Here is a 24,423-nt window from a genome sequence, read left to right as displayed (position 1 = left end):
AATTCCAAGAGCCAATGTAACAAACGTAAGTTAGTGACTTATATAGAGTTTGAAGCATGTGAAATATCCACCAAAAAGTGGTGGATGTTCTGTCCATCCTATCTAAAGTGGATAGAGCCTCTAATTAAGGCTGACAGGACATCCATCAGTTTATGGCAGACGTCCTGCATCTACCAAGTTCTAAATAAGACCCTTAGAGTTTTTGCTTGATAAGAAAAATTCCAAGGAAGAACATATAAACATAAACTCGCATTTCTTTTTTAACATCTACTGTCAGCCCAGCACACATCTACACTTCATACTCATTCATCTTTGGACAACGCCAGGTGAGTTGAATACAAATGCAAACTAGTTTGTATGGGGCGACAGCAAGTGACCGATAAGTCATAGAGATTTACAAGGCAGTGGCAAAAAGGAACGTCTTCAGATTTTTCCTAAAAATTGATTCTGATCAAGCTAGCTGAAAACCTAACGGGAGAGAGTTGGGGAGTATGGCTGTAAGGTACACAAAGGATCCTCCTCGTCTCCTAGCTTTACACCCCGGGGAATTGAAGAAGTTTATGGCTATTAGATTGCAAGGATCTAGTCTGAGGATATGCCTTGAGTTTCTTTTTTATGTAGAAGGGGCCTTTATGTTCAAGAGTTCTGTAAGCAAAGGTAAGAGACTTGAATTGAACCCGCTTAGTAACGGGCAGCCTATGAAGTTGATGCAGGTGAGTTGACACAAATTGGCGCGCTGTAATTTTCAAAATTAGGTGAGCCGCGGTGTTTTGAATAATCTGAAGGCGCTGGTCAGATACGCTGTAAGGCCCAAGTATAAGCTTTTCGCATAGTCCAGTTTCAAAGTCACCAGAGAATAAACAGTAGTCTTGCAGGTGTCCACTGGTGGTAGATGCAACATCCTCCTTAAAGATTTAGGAGTTGCAAAGCTGCTGGCCTATATTGCTTTGCCATGCGGTTTGAAAGAGAGATCTGGATCAAATATAGTCCCCAAGTTCCTGACGGTAGAGGCTGGGGAGGATGGAGTCCCCAGCTCTGACAGCCACCAGTTGTATGAGTCAGGGTAGTATTTAATTCCAAACAAAAATAACTCTGTTTTATAGTGTAATTGTGCTTAGGGCAATTAATGCTCATGCAGTTACCCACATATCTTAGACAAAGTGTTAAAGAATTAAGGGCTATCATATCATTCTCCTGAAAAGATAGTAGAAGCTAGGTATCATCCATATAGGGAATCACCTGCAGACCCCAAGATTCAAATAGACTCTCTTAGGGCTCCAGATAGATATTAAAGAGTGGGACTCAGGGTAAAGCTCTGCGGCACTTCACAATCAAGAGGTTTTGAGGAGGAGGTGAAAGTAGACAACAGAACAGACTGTGTCTTATCTGCCACGAAAGATTTGAACCATGACCTTGGATTCCCATTTTACTGAGCCTACTTGGGAGAATCGCATGGGATACTGTATCGAATGCCAAGGATAGGTCAAGAAGCCGAGGAATTCTAACCAAAATTATCCTTGATAAACCCTGAATGATGTCTGCGCCACAAAATTGGCACTTTAGAGGTTTATCAGAGATGTCCCAATTATGTTTAAGTCTATGTGGAACACGTAGAATCATATGCAATAACAATAGGTAGGGCACAGCATACTGCTAGTGAACATGACAGTCAATTTGGCTACGGAGCATGCTATTTTCCACTGTCCATTTGTTATTTCAGCACCCTTTTCAGTGCCCCTGTTTGGCCTGTTTTTGTAGGAGCAAGTTGAACTTGGCCCTTTCTGCAGGGTCATCCCTAAATATTTTGCATTCAGCCTCCAGTTTTCTCAACACATGTTTGTTGGCCTTTAGAACTCTGCACTCTTTACCACTGCTAATCAGTGTGAAAATGCTTGTGCTTTCTCCTTTAAATATGGTGAACTTGATTAACACTCAATTGGCACATTTAAGTTAGTTGTAAGTCCCTAGAAAAGTGGTACTACATGTACCCAGGGGCTGTAAATGAAGTGCTACTAATGAGCCTGCAGCACTCATTGTGCCAGCCACGTAAGTAGCCCTTTAAGTATATCTAAGGCCTGCCATTGCAGCATGTGTGTGCAGTTTTAAACTGCCATTTCTACTTACAAAATAAACCCATTGTTGATATGTTCCTTGGCGTTTTTCTTATCAAGCCAAAACACTAAGGGTCTTATTTCTAATTTTGCCAGGCCTAAACCTTCCTTTTTAATACATATTAATTCACCCCTACCTAGGCCCTACACAGCCCAGAGGGCAGGGTGTAGTGATTTTAAAAGCTGGACATGTACGTTTAAGTTTTTACATGTCCTGGTAGTGATAAACGTGTTAATTCGTTTTTCACTACTATAAGGCCCACCTCTCCCATAGGATAACACTGGGTTACCTTATTACATTTATTAAGTGATACATTTCAATTTAAAGCAACTAGGATTGTCAAGTTTGGTGTCTTAAGAACTGTAATTTAAAACACTAATGGTAAAGTTGGTTTTTAAGTCACAATTGTGAAAATGACACTTTTAGAAAGTTGTAATTTTCTTGTCCTAGCCATTTGGTGCCTGCCGGCTGCCTACTGGGTCACATGACAAGGTGTAGTTTCAGTGGGTTTTTGTGTATTAACCTCAGACAGCGAGACAATGGGGGAGTAGGAGTTCACAGGATGGGCCATCTCTGACTTGATAGGGGGGGCAGAGCTGTCACCTACCACACTTGCATATCACAAAGACTGCCTCAGCATACTCACAAAGGGGTTGACAATAGACTTTTGTGCTCCCAGACAAGCTGTGGCCGGGAGTCAGGAAGTTCTAGACACCTTTGGGTGTGAAACCCACTAGAAACTTGTTTCTCTTCAAAGGTGGCACCAAGGATAAATAGTGGACCCTCAGACCACACCACAAAATTAGACCATAAAACATTGAGTTATGTTAATTTTAATAAATAAAACAAGATCAAAATGATAAAAGTCCAATTAGTAGAACCGGAGATATTGAATTTTAAAGTTTTTTGTGAAAGTAGCACCAACAGGTTAAAAGTGCCAAATGTGGGTACCTGGTCGCACCGGGAAAAAGTCACAAGTTCGGGCCCACTACGATGGAGCGAAACCCTGCTACAGGGACCCAGTTAGGCCCGCTAAACAGAGTCCCTTAAATCTTGGATTGTGGAGAGTTGGGTGGATACACGTCGAAGATGCGTTGCACAGCTGAAGCTATGAATTGTTTCAGAGATGAGGTGAGGCTGCGATGCAAGGGCCTGCGTCATCGTCGAGGGTCCCTTCGATGGGCTTGCGATGTGAAATCCGCTTTCGAGGATGCACTGTGCAGTCAGGGCAATGCGTTGGTTCTGAAAAGCTGTGAGGCTATGAAGCAGAACCGGTGTCATTTTTTTGGCTGCCTTCAACGAGGGATGCAAGGGATGCAAGGCCCTGTGCTGAGGTTGCATCACACTGTTGCAGTAATCTTGAAGGCTGCGATGCAATGCAGGTCTTTGCATCGGATCCAATATATACAGGAGCAAAGATGTATAAACTCTATTCGGGGTTGCCCCGCTCAGCAGAGGAGATGCGTCGGTTCTGCTGGATCCAAAGAGGCTGGCCAAACACATTAAGCTTGCTTCCAAGGGTCCAGGAGTGGGGTGGCACCACTTGGCAGGGTAGACTCACAGAAATGCAGAGTCCAAGTGCAGGTGCAAGATTGTTGGAAGCCAGATATGTCCCTGAGGCTTCAGATTAAAAGGCCAGCCAACTTGCCCTTGGAGTTACTCTGGGTTTAAGAGATGCACGTTCAGTCCTTCTCACCCAGGCAGAGGTCAGTAGGTCAGCAGGGCAGAAATTCTGTCAGAGCAGCAGTCCAGCAGAGTGGTGGTCCTTGTGGCAGCACAACAGTCCTTCTTCCTGGCAGACGATACACAGGTCCAGATGTGTACTGAAGTGGTTGTATCTGAGGTCCAGTATGTATACCCAGGTGTGCCTTTATGGTGGGGGAGAAGCTTCTTGAGGTTTCCCTTTGAAATCCCTAGGGATCCTGCCTACCCAGCCCTGACTCTTAACTGCAAGGGGTACATAGCCATTTGTTTATAGGCCAGACACAGCCTATTCAAGTGTAAGTGGGTCTGTGCCCATCTGCTCCCTCCTGTCCTGCCAGTGATGGACAATCCAGACACACCTAGGAACCCTATTGTTTGTGGCTGCCTAGGAGGAAAACACAAAGTCCAGCTGTCAACTACACCCAGTAATATGACGAGAGACAAGCTATAAGTACTAAATGGCTAAGGCAAGAAAATACCAGCTTTCTAAAAGTGGCATTTTTAGAATTGCAACATAAAATAAGACTTAGGATTTTAAATTGTGATTCTAAAGACAGCAAACATGAGCTAATCGTCCCTTCCTATTTGGAACTTGCACTTATAAAATGTATTAAGGCAACTCCAATGTTATGAGCGATAGGCCTTGCAGTAGTGAAAAAACAAATGTAAGAGATTTTCACTACCAGGGCATGTAAAACTTAAAAGTACATACCCTACTTTTTAAATAATTTGCGCCCTGCGCTCTGGGCCCACCCTAGGAGTGACTTATAAGTATTAAAAAGAAACATTTGGACCTTGCAAGATTAAGGTAGTTTAAAACCACACACACAGGCTGGCTCTGCAATTGCAGGCCTGAGACATGTTTAAAGGATACTTAGGTGAGGAGGGACAATCAGTGCTGCAGGCCTACTTGTGTAAGAGCAAACAAATGATGGACGGAATGCTGACAATGCAAACATTCTCCCCCAGTCAAAAGATCTGGGTTGAATCCATAGTTCTTTCGCCCACTAGGCCACCCCAGTTTGGACCCAGCCATATGCAAATCATTCTTGACCCTGTGCCCCATGGGAACAGTCCAGACCGAACTGCCAGGCCAGGTCCTCCCTGGACCCGAAACAAGCATCCTGGGCCCACTAGTAGCAATTGATTTACGGGCCCTGGGCACACTGAGTGCAGCCTTACTAGAGACTTACAAGTACATTAAATATGCCAGTTGAGTATAAGCCAATGTTACCATGTTTAGAGGAGAGAGCACAAATATGTTATCACTGATTAGCAGTGGTAAAGTACACAGAGTCGTAGGGCCTGCAAATAGGGGGTCAGAAAAAATGGAGGAGGAAAGCAAAACGTTTGGGGGAGGACCACCCTAAGGCTCACAGGTTTAACACTTACTACTTATGAATCGGTTGTAGACAGAGTATTCTGACACCCCCATCTCATCCTCTGAGGTGTACTAGGACACTGTGGTCTGAGGGCATGGTATGAGGTGCAGTTTCCTTCTGACAGAGCTTCTTCTATAACATGGGTCATTTGCACTGACATGTTCGGTGAAATACTCAGATTCTGAGAATTCCACTCATCTATAGTATTCCCCCTCTTCACTGCTCTTTAAAAAACTTCACTGCCTCTGCTGCTGATGGGCCCATTATCACAGCCCCTGATCTGGTGTCTCTGGGATCGTTCTACAGACCCTAAAATTAAGTATTTTTGAGCAAGAGATAAGGAGCAGTGTATGACAGTGTTATTGTCAGAGGTATGAATGTGTCAGTTTGGGGAGTTGTGATAGAATTGGGTTTGGTTACCCTGACTGGTTTTGTATTCTCACTTTTAAAACTACCCCAGTCACAAAAGAACTACGGACTCCTGACTGGCAGGCACAACACTGGGGCACAAATCTTGGAGCATGAACTGGTTTAGAGAAAAATTCAGGACTTTTGTTCAGAACTGTATCTCTTGTAATTCACCTGAAGTGGGCAAAAGGCCAAGTCAGACAGATTTGGGATTAATTAGTTATCCTAATAAAATATGTTATTAAAGGAACCTTCTATTTTTGAGGGAAGGGAGGTACCGTGCATGTTGAAGTTGTAGCTCGTTTATGTAACAAGAGTTTAGTTTCTGTGGCCAATAGGCTTTTATGCATCATATTTATCTTTTTGTGACTGAGAAGGCATGGTGATACACCTGTGCCTCAGTGTTTCTAGCTGGTCCTGAGCCTATGTGTGTACAAAAGATGTATGCAGTATGAGCTACATCCAGAGTTAAGAATTATGAAAATCAAAAATGGGAATTAATAGCTACCCTTATTGTGTTGTATGCACATTTTACCATCGGCAGTAACTCTGTCTACTCTGAATCTTGATCAGTGCAGTAGCAACTTAAGTATGATTAGAATGTGTGGTTTGCTTCTTTTTATGGGGAAGCACACAACTTTTGGCCAATCAAAACATGTCGCACTGGCTTCCAACATGTGTGCGGAGCAAACGTCCGTCTCCTGGTGGTTTTCACATAATTGTCTGGCGACAGCTGCGCTTTCAAGCCAGGCCATTAAAACTACTATGATTGTACGGGGAATATGACTTGAACAGTGATCATGTTCTCCAAAGCAGTGCAGGATCTTTTCCATCCCAGCATTACATCAAAGTAAACTGGGTACCAGAATCCTATCTCTTAGAAGCCTATTTTTAGTTGAGGGGCCCTAATGCTTCTCGACATTTCATAAGTGACCTGAAGCATCACTCATAGATTAACAATGGCATTAGGGCACAACTTTAACTGCAATTAGTTTGAGCCCAGAATGCATCTTATTTTTAAGCATACTGTTTTATTCACCTGTCATCAAAGTGATGACTTATACGCTGGACACTGACTGAACATTGGAGGTATTCAGTGGCATGTATTGTGTCCCACTGGCTCTGCTTCTTTATGCCCCTCCATCTCGTGTAGTAAGCCATGACTTCTCACTCTTATTCCCCTGAGATAGTCAAGTGCACCAGTTTCGTGGCACTAGGAATCAAGTGGTAAACTACCTTCATTTTGATAAATGCTGTAACATGTGTTGCCGGGCCCATTGGGATTATGAGGTCCGCATAAACACTGCGAATCTGTTTTGTTTTCACTGTTCTCTGTTAAAAACAGCCAAAAAGCCTAGGGGAGACTACTGGGAGCAAGGAGGAATCGCTGGGTGAATCAAACCTGTAATTACTGATACACCTGGTATTTCCTCGTTTGTCAGTGCAATGTCTGGGTTCCACTGTGTTGTAACTTGAATTCATCAGAAAGTAGCTGCATCCTGCAGTTCCTTCCTGATTCATGTCATAATCCTTTATACGTGTTCACATTAGAAACAAATGCAGTTAGATGTACAGAGGTACCTGGCCTTGATGGGAGGTCACAGGGTTTCTTCTGAATAAAATTGTACTTTCTTCTAAGAAGACACATGCCTGAGTTACGCACTCAGAATAGACACTTTAAAAACAAATTATAAATATTGGGATTAAAAAGAAAGTGTGAAGCTTACAAGCAGCATAAGTAAGAAATATAACATAGTAACAACACATGTCTTAAAAATAATACAATAAAATAATATGATACTTCTGCGGTGAAAAACTGTAAAATACAATCTTATGCTATAAGATAAGTAAAGAAGAGAAGAGAGTACCAATCTAATAATTGTCATTTTTATATTTTAAAATGGAGAAAAGGAAAGAAAGGGGCGAAAAGAATAGGAGAAGATAGAGAGAAAGAAAAGGTGAGTAGGAATTAGGGTAAAGATGAGTGTGAAGATAAAAAAAAGTAGTGAAAGGTATCCAGAATAAATCAGATTTGATTTTCTGAGATGACATTGAAGATGAAACAGTTGATATTCTGTGCTCATCGCAAATAAAATTCCACCATATTAATGTACATATTTTTGAGTTAGCTTTCCAACAAGTAAGAAGAATAACCTTAAATGCAAGAGAAATAAAAAGATCAAATAACCTTTACTTTGAGGTAGTATCCAGGAAATCAGCAAACATGGATCCAAGAAAAACATTTTGAATTGACAATGGGATACAACAATTAAATATCTTAGAGCATTTAGACCAAACAGATTTCCAAAATGTTAAAAAACATTAGGGCAATAAAATATTAAGTGGAGTAATGTGCCATTAGAGGAAAGGCATGACCAAAAAAGAGGTGAAGTGGAAGGATTGATTTTATTAATAAAAACAGATGTACAAACCTCTCTATTGTATAAGAAAAATAGGGATTGGGTAGTATTGGTAGCTTTAGAGGTAGTACAAATGTTATGCCATAATTTATCCCATTGCTGAGTTGGGAGGGACATCGAGAGGTCAAGTTCCCATGCTGTTTCAATTGAGGATTTTAGTCTATCGGAGATAGGAGGGGATAAGAGTTTCTATATGAAAGAAGCTTTAGGATTTGAATCTGAAGAGATATTGTACCGGGGGTAAACGGAAAGAACAGAGTGGAGTCAACGGGAAAGAGTTTGGCTAATAAAAACTCTTGAAGTACCTGTGATAGTTGGGATTATTGAGGAAAGCAAGAAGAGGGTAGATCATATCGTTCTTGTTATATAGTGAAGGGTATAACAGAATTTTGAGATACGAGTTGATGAACATACAGGATATCCTTTTCTTTCCAATGCTTAAAGTAGAATGATTTATAGCGAAACTTAATGAATTTATTGTACCAAATAGAGGAGGCAAGAAAAGCTTTATAAAAGTTAGAGCCAAAAGTAAACAGTGAATGTAATAGATGCTGGGAATATTTTAAGATAGGATGATTAGAAATAAAAGTACAGTTGAACATATAACTAATATCAGCAAAAGAAAATTCATGACAGTAGTGAACTTTCAAAATTTATCCAGCTGAGTATAGGGGATTCTTGATATTGTTTATCTAAAGCATCAGTTTTACCAATAAGAAAAGCTGCATGATTTAACTTAAAATTAGGAAATCGTATGCCCTCCTCATTTTCTGGTTTAATTAATTTGGATAAGGCAATACGAGTGGGCTTGTTATTCCAGAGAAATTTGATACAGAGAGAGTTAATTTGGTTAAAATAGCAATGAGGAATTTTAAAAGGTAACATAGAAAGCAAAAAAAGAATAAGCGGTACAACCATCATTTTAACCCTATCTAATCTACCCCACCAGGATCAGTGGAGAGGAGACCAGGAAGAAAGCGAGTTTTGAATCTTAAGTTTTAGTGCATCAAAATTGTGAGCAAGAGTTTGAGGGATGGTAGGATAAAACCAGACACCTAGGAATTTAATTTTAGATGGACACCACATAAAATTGGTATCAGAGAACATAAATTGGTAACCTAAGGAGTTTAAAGGTTCAATTTATAGCCAGATATTTTAGAATATAAATCAATCTCCTTGCAAAAAGGGAGACAGGGAAGTTAAAGGATTCAAGAAGTAAATAAGAATATCGTCTGCATAGGCAGATAATGTGGTTATATAGGAATTATTTTGAAAACCTGTTATCAAGGGATTACAATGAATGCGTTCAGAAAAGGTTCAAGACCGAGAATAAATAAAAGAGGAGAGAGGGTGCAATCCTGTCTAGATCCTCTGTGGAAGTTAAAGTAAGGGGATAAAAGTCCATTGATAAAGACACAGGCACGTGGTTCAGAATATAATAGCTTGATAAACTAAATTAATTTAGGGTCAAAACCAAACCAATCAAGAGTTTTGAACATAAATTGCCACTATATACAGTCAAATGCTTTCTCAGCATCAAGAGATAATGCAGCAAGAGGATCAGGATACCCTCTACCTAATGTAAGAATATTAGAAAACATCCTGGCATTATCTGATGTAAGCCTCCCCTTAATGAAACCAGATTGGTCAGCCATAATGAGAAGAGGTATACAATCATCCAGTCTAGCAGGAAGGATTTTTGCAAATAATTTGCAATCATAGTTAATTAAAGAGATTGGGTGATAATTATTATTTTATTCGTCAATTGGAATTTATAACGCAAAGCTCTGCACACCAGAGGCATCTGCCCAATCAGACCATACATGACCAAGAAAGCAATCGACTTCTGTTTGCAAAATCAACAATGCCTCACAAGGACACATTAAAAGAAACAGCAACCCCCCAACTCCCTCCCCCCCACCCCCTTTGAGATCGCACAGAATCCACATGATCCTATCCACAGCTTTGATGTCAAATCAAATAATCGCAGCATGAAAACACACACCCACCCGACCGCCCTATTCCCTCCATCCACGCAGACCCTGATACTTAGCCCGGCAAACGTGGCTCCGCTTCCGTTGGCGGCTCCAACCATAGGCCCGATACGCAGCCTATCGATTCCATATTTTATAATGATTGCGCAGGCATCCCCTGGCTACAAAAATAGGTTGTTCCAACCCCATGCAAAAATCCAATCCGTTTTTCCAGGCAGCCACATAGGGGGCCCGCGGCGCCTTCCAAGCTCTAGCGTGGTCTTGCTTCGCCAGTGTGAAGCCTAATACATGAGGTGTCGCTTGTATACATTGTCACGTATACCCTCCATAACATGCAGCAGGGCCAACTGCAGTGTGCGGGGAAGCTCCCAACCCAAAACCTCGGAAAGGCACGTAAACACCCCTCTCCAGAAGCGATCCAAAGATGTGCACCGCCAGACCGTGTGTATAAACATGCCCTCCTCCCGACCACAGCGAAGACACTCTGGGGAAGCAATCAGCCCTGCCCGCCACAACTGCGCCCTAGTAAAATAGACCCTTTGGAGATATTTGAACTGGATCAGGTGGAGTCGCATAGCTATGACCGCCCCCCTCAGGGCTGCCAAGGCCTCCACCCAATCCTCCTCCTCAAGACTACCCACATCCCCCTCCCAGTTCCCCCGGAGCTTTTGAAGTGTAGAGGAGCAATGAGTGACCAGGGACTGGTATATTCGGGAGATTTTCCTGTCTGGTAATTCCCCCATAAACACTTTCGCTTCCAATGGACTAAATTCAGGGAGAGACTCCAGACCCTACAGGCTGGGGGACAGGGCGTGACGGAACTGAAGGTATCGATAAAATTGTTACTGTGGCAGGTGGAACTCCTTCTTGAAATCCCGGAATGGCTTTAGTGTTGTGCCCCTTAGAACATCTCCCATGGTGGAGATGCCAATATCATCTCATCCCCTAAAACCCTAAAGAGCCGCTGGGGCAGGTGCCCATTGTTCCACAAAGGGGGTCTCCCGCGTCAGGACATCCTACAAACCCATGCGCCGCAGCGCCTGCCTCCAAGTCGAGAACACCACTTGTGTGGCCGATGGCAACGTACCCCGCAGCTGCGCCGAGTACAGAATTGTGTGCAGTGTGTGGCGCACCATAAGCTGCCGTTCTAACACATACGCTGGGTCCCCCCTATCGCCATACCACCACTCATTAAGGACCAGCAAGTGCGAGGCTTGGTAGTTGGAGAGAATATCCGAGGACGCAAGCCCCCCAGAGTAGGTGGACAAAAAGCAGGTACGGTGTGCTGCGCGCACCTTTCCCCCCTCCCACAAAAACTGCCCCAGCACAGAATTCACCAGCCGGAACCATCTAGGCGGGATCGAGTACAGGTGATTCTGTAGCTGGTAGAGAAGTCGGGGAAGCGCCCCATCTTGAAAATTGCCGATCTACCGAACAATGTCAGGGGCATACGGGACCAGGACTTAAGGTCTGTGCGAATCCGCTCCCATACTGGTGCCAGGTTCCACTTCCAGGCAATTGCCGGTATGTCACAGGGAAACACCGCCAGATATTTCAATCCTCCCACCGCCAACTGGACCGAGGCCACCCACGTCCCCATTCTCATTTGGTCTCCCAGAGCCCACAATGTGGATTTGCTGGTATTCATGTATAGACCCAATGTCTCCCTGAAGATCTGCTTGATAGGCAGAAACCGTGGCCATGCCTATCAACCGCCATAAGAAAAAAAAGGACATCATTCGAGTATAGCGCGATCCTATCGGACAGACCCGTGGCCCACTCGAAGCCCCACACCTGTGCATCCATGCGCACCCACGCCGCCAAGGACTCAATGGCTAAGGTGAATAAATAGGCACACAGGGGACAACCTTGCCGCGTGCCCCGTTTAATACAAAAGGTGGCGGAGTTCGTGCCCGCTACCCATACCAACGTCGTCAGATCCGTATACTGAAGTTTTATATATGAGTGGAAGCGTGGGCCCATATTAAGGCTGCCGAGCAATGCGAAGAGGTGCACCCAGCTCAGGGAGTCTAAGGCTCTCTCCATGTCCGCCACATGTGCCTTTCTTATGTTGTGTCTGGTCGCCCTCTGGGGCATGAACCCCGCCTGATCAGGGTGGATAAGGGTAGTGATATGGGGCAAAAGGCGATTTGCCAGCGCCTTTCCAGAATTTTTGCCTCCACATTCAAGAGCGAGATGGGGCGATATGAACCATACTGCTCTGGGGGATGGCCGGGCTTATGGAACACCACCACCACCACATGCCTCCAGTCTGGGGGGGCAGCCTGTTTCCCGGGCCTCCTCCACCACCGCCCAATAATGCTGGGCCAGCTGTACATTATAGCGGCGAAAGAATTCACTCGGAAACCCATTGGGTCCAGGTGCTCTGCCAGGGTTGAGCTCTCCCAGGGCCATTCCCAGCTCCTCATCTGTCAAGGGGGCCTCCAGCTGATCCTGCACCTTATCCGGCACTGCTTTGGGTGGTAAGTCTGTTATAAACGTATTAATAGCAGACGCTGGCAGACACTCCCGGGGACCAATGAGGTCCGCATAGTATGTAGCGAAACTCTCCGCTATGGCCCGGGGGTCCGTAATCGGTGCTCCCGCCACATCCAGAATACCTGGGAGGGCCTGGGAGTGGAAGGTGCCCTGACGAAGCCGATGCAACATCTTGCTAGACTTGTCCCCCCTTTGCTATTTTCTGCTGTGTGTGGCCAGCCAAGCCTGTTGTGCTACGTCCATCAGTAGGGCGGCACAGGCCTGTTGGGCAAGAAGCAATTGTCGCACACTCAGGCCACTTCCTGCCTCTCGATTCTGATGCTCGAGTGCTTCTATGTCCGCTTCTGCGCGAGTCAGTTCCTCCCTCCGCTTCCTGCGAGCCGCCGCACACCAGGAGATGTCCACCCCCCGGAGAGTGGGCTTCAGCGCCTCCCACAAGGTGGCAGCACTAGAGACGGACCCCTGATTATCCGTTAAGTACTGAGCAAGTGCTTCGCTCATATGTGTTGCATATTCTTCGTTCTGTAGAAGCCACACTGAGAGGCACCACCGAAATGGTTGCCTCTCCCTGCCCAAGTAGAGCTCAATGGATACCGGGGAGTTATCGAAAGGCAGTGAGGTAGGATCTCCGCTGACGCCACTCTGCAAGCCACCGCCCGGGGAACAAAGATATAGTTAAGTCTGGAGAAGGATTTGTGGACCGCCGACAGGTAGGTGTATCCCCGAGACTCACCGTGAGTATGCCGCCAAGTATCTACCCAGTTTAGCCCCGTTACCAATGAACAGAGTTTCGTGGGAAGGCCTCTCCATGGATTACCCCCAACCCCAGTTCTATCTTTAACCAGGTCCATGCCGTCGTTCAAGTCCCTGCCCACCACGGACAGGACATCTGGCATACCGGCCCATATGGCTTGCAGTTTCTCTATCAGGTTCCACTGTAGGGGGGAGCATACACACTGCCCAGCACCAGGGGGTCCTCTTCAACGCTACCCCGAATAAACAAATAGCGCCCCTGCGTGTCAGTCCACTGCTGAACATGTGTGATGGGGACCCTACGATGGAACAGGATCGCTACTCCCCGTGAACCCCTCCTGAAACCAGAGTGGAAGACCTGTTGGAACCCGCATCGTTGCAAACAAAGGGCCTTCGTACCCATAAGGTGCGTTTCTTGCAACAGGAGAACATCGGTCTTAACCCTCTTCACCAGATGGAGTAAGGCCCCACATTTAATTTTATCCAGGGCCCTGCGTACATTCCAGCTAATAATGCGGAGGCTGCCCTGGGTCATCTGACCTCTATCAGGCATGCTAGCCATGAGGTGGTGTATTCTTCATCAATACTAATGATGAGCCGTGACGATGTGTGCGTGAATTGTAGCTGGCCCGAAGTGGAAGCGCGATCTGCAAACATACCCAACAAACCTCCCACCCATACCTCAAGAACGCTGAAGTATCTGTCGAGGCAGGGCTAGCCCCCAATCTCCAATGGGAGGACGGACCCTGCCCCAACCATTGGATCCCCAACTCACAGCCCATGTCCTTCAGGCATGCCTCACACCATTACAGTCCCGGCAGAAAGACCAGCCCATTGCAGGGCTCCCCAGAGAAACATCCAAAACGTCTCTGCAACACCTCTCGGACATTATACATTAGGGTTCTAATGTCTGTTGCCCAGGTGTAGGGCCCCCCCCCCGAGCGAAGGACCCACAAGACTGGGAGCGCCACCGGGATTGTGTTTGTCTATTGCTCCTCTGCCGTTGACCTGGAGGACCCCCTCGAGCCGCCTCGCTCGCAGAGAAGTCTGACTCACTTCCTGGTGGCATGTGTGGCCTCACCCGCACCGTTTCATCTGTCCTCTGGGGTGTCCAAGAAATGGGTGTGTGAGCGGAAGAACACCCTGAGGCGAGCCGGAAACAACAAAGCATATAGAAGTTTAAGATCTCAGGCGGGCATTTGCTGCTGTAAACGACTGACGCTGCTGCTGGACTTGCCTGGTGTAATCAGGAAATATCAGGATGCTGACATTATTGTATAGCAAAGGTTCCTTGGCTTGAGCTTGCTTCAGTATAGCATCCCTATCCAGGTAGTTCAATACTTTTGCTATGACTGGTCGTGAGCGAGCCCCCACTGGGGGTTTCTGCATAAGTGCTCTGTGGGCCTGCTCCACCACAAAACATCGCAACATGGCCTCAGGGGGAAGCCAGCTCTCCAGCCACTTCCTGAGGATTCGTTCCATATTTCCCTCCTCACAGACCTTTGGAAAACCAACTAATCGGGGGTTATTGCGTCGGGCCCATCCTCCTGCATCCTCCACTCTGAGCGCAAGACCCTTTTGGACAGTCTCCATCGTAGCAACTTTCTCCTTCAGTATGGTGACATCATCTTCTACTCGAGATACGGGTCTCAGCCTCAGTGATACGGGACACTGCATTGCGCAGATCTTGACGTAACAGCATAACGTCCAAACAAACTGCCCCTATTTTTGTATCCATCATGTCCCTGGATTGGGTGATGGCAGCCATGAGGGGCGCGTTGTCCGGCTCGGCTCCCGATTGGCCCCCCGTGGCTCCGGCCGACGTGCCCGAGCCTGTGAACTTATCTATGGGCCCCTGCTTGGACGAGCCGCTGCCCTCTTTATCCCTCGTCATGGCCCCCCTGTGCTCCCACCACAGGCCCAAGACGAACCGGGTAGGGCACAGACGCGCAGATCACCAGCTCCCATGGCCCGACCTGACTGCCGAAGGGGGACTGGCCAGCAGACGTCCCAAAACGCAGGCCAACAGGACACCCGGGAGACCTCACCCCACCAGGGGCTCTCAATCCCGTGGACGCGGTCCGACCACCCGCCGAGGCGATGGTGTCGCAGATTAATTGAGGAGGCCCCCCCGTGTCCCAGCCAAGGGTCCCCACTGCAGGCAGCTGCAATCACCAGCCCAAGGGGCCCAGCAGATGCCCACGCGGTCCAAGAGTGACTCTGGTGAGGAGGGATGGGGCCGATGGTCAGACGACGGGTCTCTCTGCACCTGCCCAAACAACCCGGTTACTCTGCCGGTTCCTCACCACAATAGCGGACGGGGGGGGGATACCACCTAGGATGAGCCAGTTGTGTGCGGCCCGACCGACCGCCGACATGGGTGTCCCGGACAGCTCAAGGCGACTCCAGGAGGAGGGGAATGGATGAGGCCAAATTGTAAGTCTCTCAAGCCACCTCACTGCGGCCCGATGACACCGCCGAACCCCCTGCACAATGTTGGGGGACGAGGAGGCTCCGCGGGCCCGAGGTGGCTACACACGTGGCAAAGCGACTATTGGATCTCCCAGCATCCCCCAGGCTGCCCGATCTTACCGCCGATCCCCACTACGATGTCAGGGGAGGGAGGGGGGCCTTCTGCGAAGAGCAGGCCGGCCACCCCCATCGCCGACCGCTGTCACCAATAGGTGCCCCACCGCTAGGGGACCCAGCCCCAAACCGCAAACCTCACTGCAATGCAGTGTCTCGCCTTTCGGCCCAGTCCAGCCACTGGGTCTTCCCCTCTGTCGATTGCTCTGGCCGTACCGCAGAACGGCTGAGCAGCGCCACACACCCTGAGCAGCAATTGCAGCTTTCCCGGAACAGGGGGACCCTCCCAGCCGCTGACTGCTCCGTCAGGCCAGCAAGGATCACCACTTATCACCCAGCCTCCTCCGGGAACTCTGTACGCAACTCCACCTTCAACCGCTATGCCTCTCTCCCGCCACGGTCCGATCTAACCGCCACAATCGGTCACGGGCTCCCAAACCACACCAGGTGATGCCGAAGCCAATATGGCGCCACAGAGATGTCAAGATGAGCTAGTAGAGCTCCAGGGAGCCACGATAAATGTTGGATATTTGATGGGCTGGACGGAGCTAGCTCAGCACACATTCGCCATATTGGCTTGCCAAGCCACGCCCCCATTTGGGTGATAATTTTGACACAAAGTGTGATCTTTACCAGGTATGGGAATAATTACAATGAGCGCATCTAAAAAGGAGCCCTCAGGTTTGGATTTCAGTAGGAAAGAGGTGAAAAGCTCAAGTAAATGTGGAGCAAAAATAGATGAGAAAGAAGAAATTAGTTCAACGGAGAACCCATCACACCATCGGCCTTAGCTTTCTTCAGAGATTAGATGGCATCAACAATCTCCTGAAGGACCCAGGGCGTGGACGAAGGTTTGGGGTCAATGGAATGACTACCGTGGCGACATTTGTACTCCTCCCCTTGTAGGCACTGCTGAGATTACCCTGTCTCCCTAGGCGAGCGTTCCTGGAACCCTTTATATAGGGGTTGTGCTGGTGTGTCCGGTTCTCCCCTCTGATCTCCTCGCCCCTCCCCCCCCCCCCCGATCTCCTTGGAGCTTGGAGCTCCGTTTATGTTCTCCTGCTGCTATACCCCCTTTACGTCCTTTGGGCTGACTGACAGTACTATACTTTCGCCTTGTTGTGTGCTTGTTCTTTCATATAAAATAAAATCTGTTTTGTCCTGTATTTCGTGGGGAGTATTGCATTGTTGGTCGATTGTTGCCTCTGCGGGCAGGTATCTTGTATTTCGACTCCTCTTTAGCGGCCAGCCCGTGTGGTTGTAGGCCCATCCTTGTATTTTCTTGCTTACTCCAATAAAGGTTTTTAAAAAAAAAAAAAAAAAAAAAAAAAAAACAATCTCCTGAAGGGTAATACCTTTTTCAAGGAGATCCATAGCCTCCGACGTGGAAGGAGGCGAGGGGAGATCTACAGTTTTTTCTTACCTTTTGAAGAGTCTCTATGTCACTATGTCTCTCACTCTTCATGCGGTAGGAGCGGTGTGCCGGTAAAATGTGCCCGCTCGCGCGTTATGAAAAACGTTATCGGGACTGTAACAGGAGAAGGACGAGATATCAAAAGCTCCTGCCAGTCCACAAATGCGTAACAACAATGTAGAACATGAGGCCAGCTTAGAGAGCGCTGGGCATGGTCTTGAGGTAGCCGAAAATCAGTTCAATAGCTCCGTGAGGAGACGGAGCTTATCGGTCCCCCCCATCTTGCCCCTGCGTATAAGCCACGCCCCCTCAGAATAGACACTAACACGGAACTCCGAGAGTGAAAGGGGCTGTTAGTATTAAATTAAAGGCAACTCTGAAACTCTAGGGGTGAGAACTTTCTTGATGTGGGACCGGGGTATTTGTAAAGCAAGTTATCGTTATTGGGAATCTACACTCACAAAAAACAGATTGACGTTTCAAAAAGTATGTTCTGTAGGTTAAATCTTGAATTAATCACATTCAGTACTGATACACTTAAGTGTGGATGATTCAAGCCTTTTCAGCAGCTGGATGCATTTAGTTTGGATTTTCAATTTCAAAATGCATAGAAAGAACCCCTGCTTATCAGAAAATCTTGAATACAGAGAACAGCACAGCAACCAAAACAACCCACAAAATTAAACCAATAAAAGAATGCCTAAGCAGCTTGAAAGCATAGAATTAGGTGATTAGCCTGTGAAAGAGGTTATGGTATGGCTGAAAGATACATTATTATGTAGTTGGAGGAGAGCTTATGTGGAGTTGTAAAGTGAACCTTAGTCTTGAATACAAAATTAAAGTTCGTCGCTGTATTGAGTACCGACTATTATAAGAATATTTGCCAATGGATGCCTTAAAACTTGCTTTTATTTACCATTTAGACTGATATTTTGGTTTGATTGTATTCGGAAATGAAAAAAAGAAAGCAATATTAAGTATTTTTCTTTATGCACTTGTCACTAGGTAAGTGTAAAGGATACCAGTAAATACTTACATGACTGGAGACAAACACATTGGATAAAGCTAAACACCAAAACAATTTGTGGATCCTAAAAGACAAAACGTTTAACATTTTATTTATACTTACTTTTGCTAGTAATATTATCTCTTTTTCAGCCTGTGACGGGAGAGCACAATTTGAGGAACACAAAGACAGAAGACGAGAACCCTTCAGAACCATTCTTAAGGAACAGCCTCCTGATGGACCTTCATCTCGAGCTCATTCACGTGCAGCATGGAGTTTCCGTCAAACTCCTCAACCTCATACACGGTAGGACTGCCTAATGATTGCACACGTTAATTATGTGTTGTTTTGGCAACTTGTTCCTAAACACATTCGCGGGCATGAAGAAAAGTACCAATGATAGCATTGCTCGTGACCTTCACTTTTCCATGATTAGACCAAGGTGACCGTCAAGGAGCCAGGTCAGGAGTATTAAGCAAAATAAAAACATTTCCACTGGTGTAAACGGTAGAGCAGATAGGGAATACAATTACGTACATGGATGGGTTTTATTTTTATAGCACGGAGTTCATTTGGATCACATACCTTTTTTGACTCATTCTATTTCATGGCCTTGGTGGTAACTTTAGGGAGTGTTTGGTGCAAACACCTTTTACCACCATATCATAAAAACAGGTTTCTGGAGGTGGTAATGTGTGACACGAGTGTTTATGTATAAATAATGTGCGATATTTTGTTTTGGTGGTGATGTGCTCTGTTGTTTTTGTACCGCTGGTCTTTGTGCTGTAGTGCTGTTTTTTGTTGTCATGTTTTACTTGTGTTAATATGTTTTTCGCCCAGCTATTTGTTTTATGTTCTCTTGATAGCTACATTTCCAGCCAAAAACAGCAGATGCGTTTAACATTATTGTTACAAACATTTACCATAGTGTAAAGTGGTAAAATAGCGCTTCTCCAGCTCTTCAACTATTTAAGACATCAGTCAACCTAACGTTGTGGTAGTGGCCATGTTTTAAGTTAACACTTGCAGTGCCCACATTATGTGATAGACCCATGGTGTCTCTTGGATCTGGGAGAGCCAAAAAGCCACCAGTAGAAAGTATAATTCACAAATAAGGTTTAGAAACATTCCATGTGGTTAAAAAACTCTTTAAGGTTAGTTATGAAGAAACCATTGTTGAGAGCCAAAGTGCCAGGTGTGACGACCAATTATAGAACAAAGCTTTTTCTGGTTCCCAAATATTCTGTTTTTCTTCATTTCCTATGGAGCAACACCCTGCAGTCAAGGTCTCTGCTAACTCAGAGCCTCCGGTAACTATCCAGAGTTCTAAGGGCTTTTCTATAGACGTTTCTATAAAACATATGACTTTTCATATGGTGTTCCTTTTCTAGTCCAGTTTTCCACAACAGGCTTTTGATATCAGGCTTCTGGCACATCAAAGTGGGTAATTGCCAACCACATTAATCACCCCTACCAGCATAGGCACATATTGGATAGTAGGATCACCCCATACAGGATGGTTCCCCATCACTAGTTTAAAGTCCCAGATTGTTTGGTTTATCTGGGCCTGCCGGTCAGCATTTGGGGTCCGGGGCTGGTGGATCTTATCCTCTCCTCCACTCAACTGGATATCAGTGTGCATACTGACAAGTAAAAGCACCACACAGTGCAGGCAGTTGATCCTGGGTACCTTTGTCTCCACGGCCTGTAGGTAGGCAGTGAAACTCAAAATGGGGATAAAAACACTCTTTCTAGGCTTAAGAACTCCCCTGGTTTGAAGCACACCACCTACCTCAACCAGAGGTTTATGAGCTCCATATAGGTTAGTGCCTCTAGGGTTGAAGGGTCCAGTAGGGTGTCAATAAGTAGGTAATGGCACCAACATAGATAGAGGACATGCCCTCCCGATACACAGGACCACTTAGGATGAATTGTAGTGTAATCTCAAACTGTTGCATGTCATATGTTAGGAATTTGGGTGAGTTATTTACAAAAATAATAACCGCTGTATGAGCATTTTTAATTTGATATGCTCAATACGTTTTACAATTGCCTGGAGGGGGTAATAACTGGTGACTCTAGAGAACTGTGATTTTTTTAAGTTGTCAACCTTCTGATGAAGGTTCTAAACAGAAACCAATGTCTTGGACAAGGACCTGGCAAATAGACACACTAAACTGGTAGGAAAAGTGGTTCATCCTGATTAGTGTAACTTCATGTAGCTTTAGGTTTAATATGTCTAAGAGGCTCTTGCTTCAGATGTTCCATAACATCCTGATGACATCAAGCACAAGTGGGTGAAATTGTATATATGGTATGCATTGAATATGTGAGGATCTTGCCCCTGACGCCCCCTGACTGCAGAAAAGCATTCAACTTCTTGGAGTGTAATCATATGTTGTCAATCTTGGATAAAATGAAGGTGGGACTAAAATTCTTAAGCTAGGTGATTCTTATATTCCGGGTATATATCACAAGTGAAGGTTCCTTGCTGAAACGAAGATGGGGTGTCCTATTTTCCAACTCATGTTTGCCCTGCCCTAATAGAAACAATGGGGAAGGTGGCATTGATAAGTGAACACATTCACTAAACATTTACATCTACAAATCGCAGAACATTCCTTTTAAGATCAAGCCAGACCTTTTTGACATAATGAAAATAAGTTGAGTTGGCCACTACTGAATAATAGATTCCCCAGGGTGGACATAAAGACTCTTGGTAGCTTTACTTATGACGAGGGTCTTCACCTCCCTAATCTCTAGTTCCCAGTTCTATTTAAAAATATGTGGCTGCACATTGCAGGTATGGAACCCTCCAAACATAAAGTAATATAGAGGCAATGTTAACACCCAAGACCCAGCCACAAATCCATGACTATAACCAAAGTGTAGGTGAGTCATTTTGTGGCTGTTGTACGTGTTCCTCTCTGGGGATGTTTATAACCCAGAAGCTGCAAAGATTACCAAAGAAAAGAGAATTTAGTCTACATCCTAATGTTAGAGGAATGTCTACCAGCGCTGTCAAATATCAGATTTAACCTATCATGTATTTGTAAAGCATGTGTTAACTGTTGGGTCTCTTAGCACTAAAATAACATGCTTATTGTTACCCAGCTCAATGGTACTCATTTTAGTGAGCTCAGTAGGATGAAAGGCTGAGTGGACCTGCTGGGATTAAAACATGTGACCTTGAATCAAACACAGATTCCTAGAGTGGATGCATTAGTATATGCACCCACTCAAACCCCACAACTTGTTTATAGAATACAGTAGTAGTAACATACTCAAAAGAGTAGGAATACCAAGTTATTGGCCAAAAAGTGCAGATGGTGTTTTGCACATATCTCCATCCGTGAGGCATTGTAGAAGGCTACAATGTTGAGAAGACACTGAAATCTGCACTCATGAATATGGAATTCAAAGTGAAAGCTGTCAGACATCTTTTTGTCGGAGTTTCCAGATTGCAGAACTAATGGTTTAGGGAGGTTTTGGCATTGACATTTAGCCTGATCATCAGGTTAGGAAGAGGAAAAGGAAAAGGTTGCCCTGTTAGCACCAGGATGTTTATCGATGAAGGAGGCCCCTTTATCAGAGGAGAAGCTGTTGATGAATTTTTTTTTTTTTAAACATTTTTATTTGCTATTTGTGTAAAGCTCAACCATACAGTCATTCATTTAGCAACGTTCATCCCTCTATTCCCAGACCCGCCTCCCCACAATCGCGAACTATTGGTATGTGTCACATTACATAGTTGAAAAAGAATTCTGATCGATGAAGAAGCTTCTCTCAATTCCTCTTCCCCGTCCCTCCCGCCACCACCCACGTAAGCTAGAAAATTAAGAATGAGTTCACCGTCCCCCAACCCTCCATTGAGTCCATGATAGTGTCTGCCTCTGGACCAAATCTTTCGGAACTTCTTAGGGCATCCTCTGGATTTGTAGGTCACCCTCTCAGCCGCCATGTACAGGTCTAGCCCAGTTCTCCACTCCTCCAAGTCCGGGGGGATCGGTGACCCCCACCGTCTCGCTATGTCCCTTTTTGCCACCACCAAAGCTAGAACCAGGAAGATTATGAGAGGGCGCGGCAGATCCACATCATTGGACATCCCTAATAAAGCCAGCTTGGGTTCCTGTGTAAGTGGTACCTCCAATATCTCCTGTAGTTCCGAAAAAATGTGGGTCCAGTAGGTTTGAATTACCTCACATGACCATAGTACATGATAAAAATCCCCACCTGCCCTGTGACATCTAAGACATCTGTCGTTTTCTATTTTCCCCATCTTATATAGTCGGACCCTGTCATAATAGGTTCTGTGTAGCACATTATATTGAATGAGGCAGAGTCTGGATTTAATCGCCACCTCTCGGGGATGCATCAACACCATGTCCCAATCTAAGTCCTCAAGTGCCCCTACCTCACTCTCCCAAGTACTTCTAAGTTTCGCTAGGTCCCCCAGCATATTGTTGGTTAATGTTTTGTAGGTGAGTGAGACTGCTTTCCCCTGAATCTGTTCCTGTAAGAGGCTTCCCTCCAATGGTGTATATTCTGATAGCCCCGATAGGTGTATATTTTGTATCTTCCAAGCATGGCGGAACTGGGTATACTTGAAAATCTGTGAGTGCTGGAGTCCAAATTCGGCTCTCAGAGCTGGGAAGGATTTCAATTCCCCCTTGGCTATCACATCGCCGACCGTGGAGATTCCGATGTCATCCCATTGTTTGAAACCCTTTAGTTTGTGTAGTTCATGTAGCCATACACAATGCCATAGTGGTGTCTGTCGGGTGGGAGTCCTATCCCATCCTGTGCGTTTCGTGGCCTTATGCCAGGCGTGTAGTGTTATAAGAGTCACTGGAAGAAGTGATCGTTTTGTGGGGCCTCCATAGAGGTAGTGCAATAAGTTGTGGGAGGACAGTTTATGCCGTTCTAATCTATATGTGGGATGGTCCGCCGGTGTGTGTAACCATTCATTGATTGGGATCATGTGTTCCGCCCAGTAGTAAGTTTCTAGGTTCGGGAGTGAGATTCCGCCACTATATTGGTGTCTTTGGAGCGTACTCAATGCTATTCTAGGTTGTTTTCCCAGCCAGAGAAAGGTCCGAAGATCTGAATGGATCTTACGCAGTAGCGTCTCCAGGAGGGAATAATATTCATTTTGTAGGGCGTTTAAGTATTTGGGAAGAACAATCATTTTATACATGGCCGCTCGACCTAAGAGTGTAAGTGGCAGTCGTTTCCATCTCTCCATGTCTGTGGCAGAGTTCAGCGAGACCCTTTCTATATTTTTCTGGAGTGAGATTGTCTTATCAAGGGTGATATAAATCCCTAAGTATTGAAAACCTTCTGTAGTAGTGATTACTTGTTGTGGCAACGTTGTCCAGTGGGTACCGCCCCCAGGGTCGTATAGGATTGATTTATGCCAATTAATTATGTAACCGGAGTGTTGACCATATGATTCCAGTTCAAGAAAGAGCTCTGGGATGGTTGTCGCCGGGTTAGTGATGTACAGGAGGACATCGTCCGCGTAAAGGGACAACTTCTCCTGGGCCAGATCCGTGTTTGTTATTTTAAATCCGCTGATTGTGGGGTTCTGTCGAACCCGGGCTGCCAGGATTTCGATGGTGAGTGTGAATAGGAGGGGCGACAGAGGGCAGCCCTGTCGAGTCCCTCTCTGGATCTGGAATTCCCGAGATAGGCGTCTATTAACCCGCACTCTAGCTCGCGGCGCAGTGTAGAGGAGCCTAACCCAGGCCTGAGATTTTGGGCCAAAGCCAAATTTTTCCAGTACCCCCTCCAAGAATGGCCACTGAATTGCGTCAAAGGCTTTCTCTGCATCGAGGGAGAGAAACCAGTGCGGTGATTCTCTGTCCCTCACCTCTTGTAGCCAGTTGTGTGTGCGTCTAAGGTTGAATTTAGTGGCCCTGTCAGGTAGAAAGCCGGTCTGATCCAAGTGTATCAGGTCCGGTCTCACCGACCGCAGTCACATTGCCAAGACTGTCGCAAAGTGTTTCACCTCGGTATTCAGGAGAGATATAGGTCTGTAGGACGCGCAGTCCTCTCGCGGTTTGCCCTCTTTATAAATTGGGATGATGGTTGCCGTGGAAAGGTCTGTGGGGAGCCTCCTATCCTGATACGCACCTAAGAAAAG

General features: G+C 45.8%; 1 protein-coding gene across 5 annotated transcripts in view; it reads left to right on the top strand.

Annotated features, from left to right (window-relative positions):
* CFAP54 (cilia and flagella associated protein 54) overlaps window positions 1-24,423 on the top strand; it is a 2,603,731-nt gene that overhangs the window by 557,431 nt on the left and 2,021,877 nt on the right. For all 5 annotated transcript variants that reach the window (XR_013608312.1, XR_013608313.1, XM_078677994.1 and 2 more), the window contains exon 18: window positions 18,431-18,584. Coding sequence is in view for 3 of the 5 variants with exons in the window: in XM_078677994.1 (XP_078534120.1) it covers window positions 18,431-18,584 (154 nt within the window). In the remaining 2 variants the exon portion in view is untranslated. The remainder of the gene's footprint in view (window positions 1-18,430; window positions 18,585-24,423) is intronic.

The sequence above is a fragment of the Lissotriton helveticus genome, chromosome 1_1 (assembly GCF_964261635.1).
Source record: "Lissotriton helveticus chromosome 1_1, aLisHel1.1, whole genome shotgun sequence".
NCBI lineage: Eukaryota > Metazoa > Chordata > Amphibia > Caudata > Salamandridae > Lissotriton > Lissotriton helveticus.
This window is presented reverse-complemented; position numbering and strand designations above follow the sequence as displayed.